The following is a 12,727-nucleotide window of genomic DNA, read 5'->3' on the forward strand; positions in this document are numbered from 1 at the left end:
CTTGCTGTTTTTGATCTGCAAGCAAACATTGCTCACATAAGAATATAAGATTATTATATGAAAATGAAATATTCCCAAATATTTCAATACATTTAAAGTATCCCTAAAGAGCAGAGCAAGTAAAGAACTTCCCTGCATCTGATACAGTACAATGCATACCTTTAATAAAACGAACTATCAAAGAAAATGTTTACAACAAAACAAATGAAAAATAGTGCAAGAAAAATAGAATTTCATAATATAACAAAAGTTTTTTCTCAAATGCACGAACCACATCAATTAAAAACTTCGGTCCACACTACGTTGCGTGTGCGACCACCTGTTTCTGGCGGTACCACCACTTTCAATGCACTTCTACGCTTTACCCTTGAAAATGCAACGTATAGCATGCCATGCATGAATACAGGCGTTTGTAGCACGACGCCGACATATTTAAATGTTTGCCCTTGCGATTTATGTATTGTCATCGCAAAGGCTGGCCGAATAGGGAATTGGTGTCTTTGTAGTGAACACCCTAGCTGAGACTTGCATGAATCAAGGGTGATTCTCGGTATGTGCACGTCTCGGCCAGAGTGTTCACCAGTGATGATCTTGGCTTTTATTATGTTAGGACAGAGTGCTGTAACTATCAGTCTAGTGCCATTGCACAGACCCTCTGAGACGTCAAGGTTACGAAGGAGCATGATAATGGTATTACTTTTTAGTCTGAGCTGGTGTGGTGGTAGGTCTGAAATCTCGATAGAGTTTAGGAATTCTGGGGGGAACTTTAAGGCACCTTCTGGTTCATCTTTAATTGAATCGTAACTTTTATAAATGGTCTCGGTTCCAGGAATTAAATTGATAACGGTGTTGTTAATTGTGTCGACGTCCTTGTTTAGGGGTGCAAGAATTGCTCGATCCTTCATCTCCTCAAAGTTTCTGTCGGAGAGACATTCTCCATAGATCTCGTTAACGATGTCATTAGTATTAGTGATGATGTCATTAGGGAGTTCAATTTCACTATCAGCGTTGGTATCAAGCTCTCCATTTCCAAGTTTCAGTAGGTACCTAGCAAAGCACTCCTCTTCCGCATCAACTCTCATATTTTGTTCCAGAGAGAAAACCCTGAAGTACCTCCAGAGAACACTTTTCTTGATGGAAAGGTCTAGAAGTTCGGTACGATTTGCCCTTGGCTGGACCGGTAGACACTGTCGAAAATCTCCTCCTAAAATCATTATTTTCCCGCCAAATGGGGAGTTTCTGTCACCTAGATCACGAAGGAGCTCGTCCATACAGTCAAGTCCGTATTTAGGAAGCATTGGTGCTTCATCCATCATGAACATGTTGACTGCTTCCAATTCCTTGAATTTTGAAGATCCACGTTTGATTGATGATTTTGAATCATTAGTCAAAGGAACTTTAAGACCAAATGTCTTGTGGGTTGTGCGTCCTTCTGGCAGAAGTATGGATGCAATGCCTGTAAATGCCATGCATTTAACAATGATGTTTCGACTTTGGCAGAGGTGGTACAAGGTATTGTAGACAAATGTTTTCCCTGTACCTCCAGGTCCATCAAGGAAGAAACATTTTGGTCCTGAAAACAAATCAATTCATGTGTACTATCACAACATTATGTTTTGTTACTGTCAGGATTTTAAAACTGGTGACATTGTTTGAATAGTATAAAGAAAGATAGTATACAAAATTGAAGCTAAAAAATGAATTAAATCAGATGACATTGATTAAAAACAAAAATGTACAATTTACAGTTAACTTCATTATTATCCTAGCTTATATTATCCAAGTCTGCGGGTTTCTAAAAGCTGATGCAGTAGGATTCTGTTTTTTTTTGTTCTTTTTTTTTGCAACAAATAATATGTGTTAACCATGTGTTTTATTTCAAAACTGAAACTGTATTTTGATAACTAACTATGTCATTTACTTGTAAATAAAAAAAGGCTTGACCATTATTTAAATAGTTTCAAAACATACTGTTCTAAATATTGAAGTAACCTCCCTATTATTCAAGGTTATTGGTATCCTACACGATTACTAGAAAAATACCCGGTATGGATCATAAACATCAACAAATGACGTTTTTGGCCCGAAAATAAACATTATTTAACATTGGTTAAATGGAATTGCTAAAACATATGTTCAATGCTATTAGTGGTATCCTAGGTATTCTCGCACCTGAATTTCTCAGTTTATTAACAGTGTACTGTACCTGAACTCTCATCATCAAGTGTTTGGATGACAGCATCAACAAATTCCTTCTGCTTATCATTGAGTTTGTTGTAGAGGCGATGGCCAATTGCATGAGATTGCCCAACGTTAAAAACCTCCTCATTCATCTCGAAGTCGTTAATATCATCCATTCCATAGTTCTCTACTCAAAAACGGAAGTTGCGTCCTAAAATAAGCACGTTTAAGTGTTAAGAATTTCTAAAAAGTGTCATTAAAGTTTTTGTAACACATCACAAATAACGATAAGTTAATAAAGCTGAAAGAATTTGGGTAAATAATTGGGAGTAATTATAGGTGATCAATCTCCACCCAAAGGCTCAAAATGTTTGTTATTAAGACGATTTATTTTGCTGGAAGATCCGCAATTATGTATGTTTCAAGGTCGATATCTCCCAAATTAAAGTACTGTTTACAACAATGGTTAGAATAATGTGTGTCATGAATGTATTATTCATGAGTGAATAATATGATTAAATGGGGTTTGTGCTCTCTTATTTAAAACACACACTAATTTCCAACCCTTTTTTTATATTAAATTAACATATTTTAGTTTAGTTTATAAAGACTGTTATACAAATATCTGCAAAGGTTTGGTTCTGAAATCATCTGTTTTTTTATAAATTTGTGATTAATAAATAATAGTAAGGACTGTATTAGACCATCTTTGTTAATTATTTTGAAATGACTTTTAAAGACATTAAAATAATTGAATATTGATATGGTATTATGTATGATATGTTGAAGGAATTCACTAAAGATTGATATTTAACTTTGGTAGACCAATAGACAACATTCATCGACCATCGGCATGGCTAACCTATTCGCTGTCAGTTTAAGAGAAAGATATTATCATTGAAAATAAAATATAAATAAATATATTACAAATTTTGAAGGGGTATACACCCAAAATAAACTTAATTTAAGTTTTGTAATAAGTAATATTTATAAGTTTATTATTACCTTCTGTAGCTTCAGTATTTAGCTTGTAAGCTATGATTCTATATGCTCTGTTGTAAGCATCTTCTAGAGGGGTTCCAGAAATCTCTGCTTCTCTAAGAAAATCTTCTGCCAACTCGTCCTTAAACATATCCCAGAGACGTTTAGGGTTTTCTGGTGATCCGAGAATCAAGATTTGACAAAAGAGTGTCCTCATGACACTCGGCATCTTTGACAAAGCGGATTCCCGCAGCCCATCAATCCATTGCTGGTCATCATATGTAAGGCCTTTTGCTAGGCATGCTTGTTTATAAGTGGAATAGGCAGTCCCATTTACAAATTTAAGGTCTTCAAAACTTTTGGCATCTTTGGTATGAAAGAGGAGCATTCTCAAGTGATAAAGTTCAGGTTGGGCCACCAAGTTCACGGTGTGGATCCTTCCAATAGTTTTTGAGCTTCGCTGTCGTACCACCCATTCACTTGTTTTGCCTAACCATTTGTACTTTTCTGGCATCTGCCAGTAGAAGTAGTAGATTACTTCATTCCCATTCTCTTCTTCTATGTGAAGCTTAGAGTTGTGTTTAAAGTACGCCTCTAAGGTGGACCCTTTCAGGCCAGTGTCCGCTACATCTTCTTGTGTCTGTTCCATGTTTCCCACACGGTACTGACCTTCTAGATGGATGTCCAAACGTTGCACCGAATGGCTTTTCCTTTGGATTTCATTTCCAGCCAGCCTCCAACATGCTTCAGGGGGCGAAATATAACGTGCCTCAACAAATGTTTCTGCTTCATTATACATTATTCGGGCCACATTTTCAACAATTTTTACATTTGCACAGTCATGCCCTTTATAAATGTATTTATAGAGGTACTTAACGGCTCTAACACTACCAACATACTCGATATTTATGTGACACATGTATTTCTTCAGTAAATAACCATTGTATGGAGCAACATGTCTATTGTCCCGTGTAACTTTTTGTCCATCACTGTTTTTGCGGTACACCGCATGGACGTGAGAAAATTCTGGGTTATTTGGATCCAGTTGTGGGTCATACCGTCTCTTGTAATTCGGTTTTTTGTTGTCAACAATTGACGTAAACTCTTGATAAGCTTTGGGGAATCCAAAGCGGCATTTAGGAGATCCACCCTTATTCTCCATACATGACGCAGACGGATTAAGTTCGCCACATGGATTGTGAATCATCCATTTGAGGACCAACTCCCTTAGAACTGGGTCATCATTAGGAATTTCTGCTGAAATGAAACTGTCTACTTCCTCTGGAGACCGGAGTTTGTCTTCATTAGCCATGATGACAAGAAGATGTAGGTGGGGTAATCCTCGTTTTTGGAATTCTATAGTGTAAACAAAAGCAGAAGACTTCCCAAAAATCTGTTTCTTACTTATATCTTCAACTATGCTGTCAAATTTCAATTTGGCTACCCTAGCCACAATGTCAGGTCTTTCCTGGGCGAACTGTTGAAGTTTAGAACCATCAGAGAGCTCAATACATGCAGCTTCTTTTAATTCTGGCCATGTTGGACTGCACGTTATTGTGATAAAAAAGTCTGGAGAGCCAAACCTTCGGACAATTGCCATAGCGTCTTCAAAGTGTTCGGTGAAATATCTAGTTGATCCGGGAAAAGATGATGGTAAAATCAATTTTTCAGCAACTGTAGCATTTTTCTTTTCAGCCAATTCATTTAGAAAATGTGTTACTCCTGCATACTGATCAGCTTGAAGTTTCTTTTGGTTATATTTGATCCACTGAATACGATCACGTTCAACACGGATGTATGTGTCCACGACGTACTGTTGAAACAGTCTACCACCAAAGTGGAGAGCATTAAATCCAATCGACCTTAGATCTAACCCCTCTAGCAATGGTTCAGGAGGAAGAGCCTTGGCTTGTTCTGGACGAAAGGCTAACCTGTATTGAGCCAACTCCATCCTCGTCATGTGTGCACGGCTTGCATAAGGCGTTTTAAGAGGAAGCCCTACAGTAAATCCAAAAGTTCCTTTTGGGTAGAGGAGAGGGTAGGTGAATGGTTCTACTCGGCTGTCAATGTTCTTGAGCGTTATTAAGTGTTTTCCTCGCTCCTTAATAACCATCTCATTTTCCGGGATGCTTTGGTCTGCATTTAATGTAATTACAGCAGCAACTTCATTATAAGTTGGCGAGTTGAATCGCCTGGGATCATCGCCTAAAAGTAAACATCATAAATTAATGATATGAAAAACAAAAAATCTTAACTTTAATCGTTATTTAGTTCTAAGAGAAAAATGACACAAAATGTACATTCCATATTTTTCTCTTACATAACTTTACTCTTGAAACATACCCGTATAGTTTTGCCAAAGTTTAAAGATTATTCATTTATAAAAATAAAAAAAGACTGAATTAATTGTAGAGTGTTCATTTAATCCAGTAAATGAATGATAGTATTTGACTACTCTTCAAAAATACAAATGTACGAAAATCCTCTTTTCAATAAAGTTGTTTTGATGAAATTATTGATTATAAAAACCACATTCAGAAAAAATGTCAAGTTTATAAATTGCGTTACGCTTAATAACAAAGTTTGGTATGTCAAAAAAATTAATGCCGCACTCTTAATTGTTCAAAGCTACTTTATTAATGATCATAGACAAATTAAACTGGTGCCATCTGAAAGAGCAGAGATTACAAGTTTTGTTTTTATTATTTTAACAGGCTGTTGTAGTCATTCTTACATGTAATATAGAGTAGCTACGGAGAAGAGAAGAGAAAGGAAATAAAAATGGCTACGGCGCGTTTGCTTTTGCTTATGTGGAAGTTTTCAGAGTTTAGTACTGAGATTACAGCAAAACGTTAGTTTTGGCGACCCTTTAATTAAATTTCCCTTCAGAGTAAATCACATTTATGGAGGAGTAACACGAGACATCTTACTTGATAAGTTTGTATAAGTTTTTATGTTTAGTTACTGTTTATTTTATATTTCTGATTTTATATTTTTGGAGCAACTACAAATAACATACAAAATAATTGTGATTAGAGAAAACAGTATTATTTTACCTGCACGTTCAGCAAACAGGAGGTGGACATGGGGTGGTTGGACACCAAGAGCTTCAGCACGTTGATTGTTTTCCTCAACTATCTCTCTCATCATCATAAAAGCCTGTGAAAATGGGTTTTGACTTCTCATGACCTCCTCTAAAATCTGTATTAGTTCTTGATTGACGCCTTGATTCATTGGTTCATTCATACGTTCTGCAACGGCTGTTTCCGGGTCAATGAAGTACATTTGGCCATATCTAGGTCTTTCCAAATCACCCTCACTGTTGCTGACTGGCTGAGCCGCCAAATTTAACTTGTGATACACTTGTCCACCAGCAGTAAATGTATAAATACCTTTACTATTGAAAGTCCTGTCATCAGCAACATTGAATGAAGAAAAAGCAAAACAGGCAGAAATATTTCGAATTTTATCGTGGAACTGTTTGGCTAGTCTGTGTTGTTTTGTGTACAGCAATGCCAATTCATTGGGAAACTCTGGCGCAGGTTGTTCAATGCGACCATGAAGGCAACAGTCACCAAACGAATTAGGGTGAATTCTGTTCTGCACTCTCTCTTTTAAAAAATGAACAGCACCACAATGAACACATGCAATGTCAAACATTCCCAAATTGCTGTACTCTACGAGGCTTGAGGCAGCAGCTTTATAGGATTGAAGTCGATTACGCTCAGAATTCTGTCGTATTTCAGCTGTACGACGACGCTGTTCTTCAAGACGTCGAACACGCTCGTCATCGTCTTCGGCGGCTCTGCGAATAGCGGCTGCTTGCCGCAGTTCTTCCAGCCGTCGAACACGCTCGTCTTCGTCCTCGGCGGCTCTGCGGATAGCAGCAGCTTGCCGCATTTCTTCCAGGCGTCGCACACGCTCGTCTTCTTCTTCGGCGGCTCTGCGGGTAGTGGCTGCTTGTCGGAGGTCTTCGAGGCGTCGCGCTCGCTTGTCCTCCTCCTCAGCAGCCCTGCGGTTGACGTCTCTTTGCCGCTGTTCTTCGAGGCGTCGTGCTCGCTTGTCCTCCTCCTCGGCAGCCCTGCGGTTGGTGTCTCTTTGTCGCTGTTCCTCAAGGCGAGTGGCACGAACCTGGCTGTCTTCTGACATTCTTCTTTGCTCAACATAATTTACCTTTTCTTCCACCATAGACTGACTTATTTGAGCACTTACATCTGAAATTATCTCCAGAGCCCTTATCTTCGCACATCTAATGGGTTTGTTGGAAGTCATCAGCTGTACAAATAAAAAATCTGTATCAAGGTTGCGTTAATTTGTAATACTGCAACATTTGTATCCTAGTATACTGAGAGTAAAAATTTTAGCATCACCTGGTCAATTTTAGAATATATTCCTGTCTACACTTAATGCGTTATACTCTTATCATACTCCAATACCAGAATAAGAATAACTAATCATCATGGAAAATAAAAATAAATGTATAACAATTTCAACAAACAATAACAGTAGCTCTATTTGTTTACTAGCAACAGTAAAGATTCATGAAAATATATGAGTATCCTCCTCCTAACCACCATCAACGGTTACTTTGGGCAAACGTTACCTTTTCTATTGCGGTCTTTGGGTAGGTACATAAGCAATTACACTATCCGAAAAATCGAGTACAGTAATGCAATTTTTCACCGTATACAATAACAATAATGACAGATTTTTTTGCGTGTTTAGATTATTTTTTTTTTCTGTTTGAACCAAATTCATACTTTTCTACAGTATACTTTCTACAGTAGTTAAATTATTATTTCAAATATGAATTAAGTTAACCACAAAAAGAACGGTTCAACTTTTTAAAATTATTTATTTGTACAGTACCGTAGCAATGCGGTTCAGGTATAGTTACTCATACTCACATTTTCATCTGATTGATCATTCAACACGCACAATCCATTTGTGACCTGAAATTTAAATATTTGTCTTTTATGCTTGTTGAAAAGGTAATTTTCATTGTAGGCCTATCTAAGTGTAAGCTATAATTTTTCAATGATCGTAAAATTGGTGACTGTTTACTTACTTTTTATTGGTTATTGGTACCTATTATTAATTTATCACAAAATAATATTTATAAACTAAATAAATTAATTGTTTTGAATAATTTTACATTACGGTTGAGATGATAATAAAAACTCACATTTTGTTCAGATTGAACTTCTAAGACACATACACCAGACCCCTCAGGTCCTTCAGGTTCAGGTTCAGGTTCTTTAGCAACCTGAAATAAAAAAAAATGTTTTATCAAAGGAAGTAAATTTAAGCTTCTTTCTAAGGGTCGTAAAAAATGGTAACTAACCCTATAGCGTACCTCTTCCTCCACATGCTACTTACTTACTTTCCGTGTCCAGAAATCAGCTATCGATATGGCTTTGACATTCGCTTGTAAAAGCTCATCTAATAAATGTGCAAGACTGGTCTAGGTGTGGACATCAGTAGATGGCCGGGATCCTGAACAACACCACACGCACACAAGACGTTTTCTTCGTCTTGTAAGAGACCCATTTCTGCATGTTTGTCTTGCATTTTGGTACCTCGACCCTGATTCGATCTAGAGTCTTCCACACCGTGTAATGAAGGCATCCACCAGGAGCCAGTTCCTCTCTGGCTGGTATGGGAGGGTTAGTCAACGTGGCCCCCCACCTTGCCACCCGATTGCTTGAGAGTGATCCATCCAGAACTCGTGTCCGTGATATGAAGCTCTTTTTGGACCGAAGTATGACACTAAGATATATGTGTGTAGGACAATGCTCAAGACGGTCTCCCCACTATGTCACATTCAACTTACGGCCTGCTTCTCTATTGTTTGGGTGAAAAAGGCACAAACTTTTCTACTTAAAACACTCTTGCTACTTCAATAGAACAAATTCCTGAATGATATTAGATTTTACAAATTTATAATTAGATGATAGGCCTAGCTCATACAAAACCATTCTTATCTACAGGTTTTGAAGTATTGAAAACTTTCCTTTAAATTCCTCATGAGCTTGCCTAACTACTTAAATTTATTAGAGAAACTGACATCATTATATTTATTTAACCATAATGACCGGTAAGTTGTGCAAAAGTTAAGAATTCAAATTTTTTAATTAAACAAATAAGTTTATTCCTTAGTTATCCTACCTTTATAGAATTGTTTTAATTCATCCTAAACGAAATATGTAACTATTTCAATGTTAATAATGATGTGTACAAAATTGGAAAAAACTCACATTTTCATCTAGTTTGGACTCTATAACGGTTAGGCTAACCGGGTGTCCATTAGCTTTGTAATTAAATAAAAAAGAATGTTATGTTCTTTGAATCATATACCGTAGGCCTATTTGATATCATATATAATGAGGTACTGGATCAGTTTTAATTAGTTTAATTTTTAACTACCAGTACCAATCATAAAAATTGTCATCCAACTTTTTAACGTGCCTCACACAATGAGCTATAGAGAAATATTCCAATTTATGTATTCGTGGTGTAAGCTAGTAATGACATACCACACGAATTTAATGTATGTAATTAAATTAATAAATGTATATATTTTATAACTTACCTGGTCTTCATCAGCTTTGTGACTTTTAAAGAAATTCCCCAACTTCTTCAAACCTTTATTTGGTGGTCGTCCTCTTTTCATGATGATATCAGATTTTTTGTTGAGTACATTTCCATCTAGTAACGATTTTTTGAGGCAAGATGTTTACAAACAAAACTCTATTGTTGATACGTTAATCACAAACATGTGACTTTTAACCACATGTGCATAATGCAAAGTTTTTATTTCAGTATTAGTTTTGCCATTTTTTTTAGTATTAGTTTTGCCATAACACATAAGACATAATACAATCCAATTGGATTGAGTCGACTCTAGATTTTAAACCAAGTTGGCCACAATAAGAATAAAATATATTCGACTTTTTTCGAGCTAGTGATATAGTAATACACTTTTTACGGTTCTAGAGTTGAGATATAGTTACCAAAGTATGCGCTTGCATAAAGCTCATACAATTGACATACCACTTTTCCATAATTTCATACTACATAAATATATATATACTACCCTTCTCTTAGCATTTAAGCATTGATAGAACATGATAAAACACAGTCCCTTAGTAGATTTCCCATCCTTGTGGAACAGCTTAAGCCAATTTTATTGTTAGTTCTGTCCGGTTTTCTGTAGATGTCGTGTTTTGTTTACAATTTGTTTCTTGTTATTTCAGTCATTTAAACTCTCGTTTAGCCAAATCAAGCTATCTAATCATGAACATCAACTCGTCCCCTAGCTATATAACCTAAAAGTGAGACGCAAATAATGAGAAACTAACCCTAAAATAATAGAAACAAATTGTAAACAAAAACGACATCTACAGAAAACCGGACAGAACTATCAATAAAATTGGCTTCAGCTGTTCCATAAGGATGGGAAATCTACCCGTAGCATTTAAGTATTTTAGATACATTAATCCAACTGCAGCAGCTACACTCCGCACTGCTAGCCTTTACTACAAACATTGTAGGCCTATCCAGTAATCTTCAGTATAATCTTTGCTTAATAGTAACAACTGATGTTTTTGCTTTTGTACTGTATTTTGTAATTTCTAGTATACTGTGGGTAGATGCCTTAATGAACACATGTTTTAACTTACAAGAATTTTGTTTACTTTTCCCTTGTTATTTAATTCTTCCAACGTTCCAACATGGTTACTTAGCAACCCATATAAGACTAATGTTAAAAAAATGTGACTTTCAGTTTCATTTTTCTACGTAATTAGATTTTTGTTGGCAACTGTAACTGTAGTAAACTTGTTTTTAGGCCAAAATTAATCTATTTACAACATTTGAAGAAAATCGTCGGAGCCGTTTTCGAGATCTTGGTACAAGCAAGCATACATACATACAAACATTGCTTGTATTAGAGTATAGGATATGTGGTTGAAGTCTATATTTTGATAGCATCCCTATTTTTCCAGGTAGGCCTAAGGGTGAAAGTTGGCTTAGTATTTTGTCAACGGAGTTTCCGGTCATATGGCTTCTTAGAGACTACTTTGGAGTGTAAAGTTGTAAATTAAACAACTTCGTAACAGCCCTTCGTTACTTGGCTTTTGTTTGAGAAGATTTTACGGATTATGTCAGGGGCGCTTCATCTCGGCGACTCTTTTATAAGCTTCAAAGTATTACTACTTAACCTTTAGAATTCTTAGGAATAGGTAAGTTTTTGAACTTGATGCAAGTTGTCTTTTTACAGTAGATACTCTTAAAGATGATAAGGAGTTTTGTATTTTTGCTAGCATAATTTGAATTTTAGTAAGTTCTGAAGGATTACATTATTTTTTCTCCAAAAGTCTTTTTAGAGAAAAAATAGAAAAACCTTTTAACGCAAACCAGTCGCAGGGACGCTACCAAATTATTAACGACAAGTAAAATTTGACACCTGAGTCAAAGTGGGAGCAATTAAAATTTCAGGGTGGAAAAAGCTGGAAGGGCGATCAAATGGGTAAATATTTAACAGGTCCGTTCTTCAGGGACTTTTACCAACGGAAAAAATGTCACAGGAAGAACTGACTTGTGACTCACCGAATACTGACAGCTTGTGATGGGTTGGGAAACTTTTATCAAGCTTTCAAGCATGTTTTCTTTAGTGATGGTGTATTTAATTATTTAAAAAAATACTTACTGAACTGGAGAATACTTTTTTCGAGCCCAACAGTTTAAAGAATCGTTGTAAATTGAATCAGAAATTATAAATTAATATGTATAAGTTTTATCACTTCGTGGGTGGCTGTCCAAATACTTAGACGGTTGAGTTTAATTATTGTATATCAACGATAGGGAACGGTCCAAACTGTGGTTTTGTTAGTATCCACCGTCACCTTTTTGTAAGATAGCATCATTATTATTATTATTAGTCCAATGACAAATGGAATTTCATTACCGATCGATCTATTGGAATCGAACCAGCGAACTTCGGATTTGAAGACAAAAAACTATGACCAAACAGCTACCCAGATTGTCCCAGAGGCAGATTAACTATAGGATAAATAGGTACTAAACATAGTTAAGTATATAAGTTACACATCATAAACTAAAAAAAAATCAAAGCCCTTAGTTTCAAGAGCATGCAAAACACTGTAATGTGTTGCTCTTTGTCTCACCACACGAAAACCTGAACGGAAACCAGTGAAATGTGCATCTACGCACGAAATGATGTTGTAAAGCCGAGGTTGTAAATGGTTAACACGTAAGTGTGCTGCAACACGATAAAGAGATGAGTAAATGTCTTAGATAGAATATTTTAAAATAAATAGCAGCATTAACGAGTTTTGGCGCTTCAGAGGCAGATTAAAGTTGTGAGATGCTCGGTTTATCTCCTCCATTAAAGAGTTCATTTATGTGGTTATAAAACTTGGCTCGAGGCTAACAAACCCAGTGTAAGCCACGTCCCCGAAAATACAAAATACAACTTGCCAAAGAAAGTAGTGTATTGCGAGGAAGGAGTCGTACAAATTTGAATTTAAAAAATCGATTTAAT

At 36.2% G+C, this 12,727-nt stretch overlaps 1 protein-coding gene across 1 annotated transcript; it reads right to left on the minus strand.

Moving 5' to 3' along the window:
* Window positions 1-275: 275 nt before the first annotated feature.
* LOC128989249 (uncharacterized) lies at window positions 276-9,835 on the minus strand. The gene is made up of 6 exons (XM_054411123.1): window positions 9,755-9,835; window positions 8,348-8,428; window positions 6,219-7,437; window positions 3,187-5,367; window positions 2,207-2,368; window positions 276-1,573 (listed from the first exon to the last, which is right to left on the minus strand). Exons 1-6 carry the CDS (start codon window positions 9,833-9,835, stop codon window positions 276-278), a joined length of 5,022 nt encoding a protein of 1,673 aa, XP_054267098.1.
* Between the last annotated feature and the right edge of the window lie 2,892 nt (window positions 9,836-12,727).

Source organism: Macrosteles quadrilineatus, unplaced genomic scaffold (genome assembly GCF_028750875.1).
Source record: "Macrosteles quadrilineatus isolate MER2022 unplaced genomic scaffold, UCM_ALF_1.0 Scaffold_3__2_contigs__length_128488019, whole genome shotgun sequence".
Lineage (NCBI taxonomy): Eukaryota > Metazoa > Arthropoda > Insecta > Hemiptera > Cicadellidae > Macrosteles > Macrosteles quadrilineatus.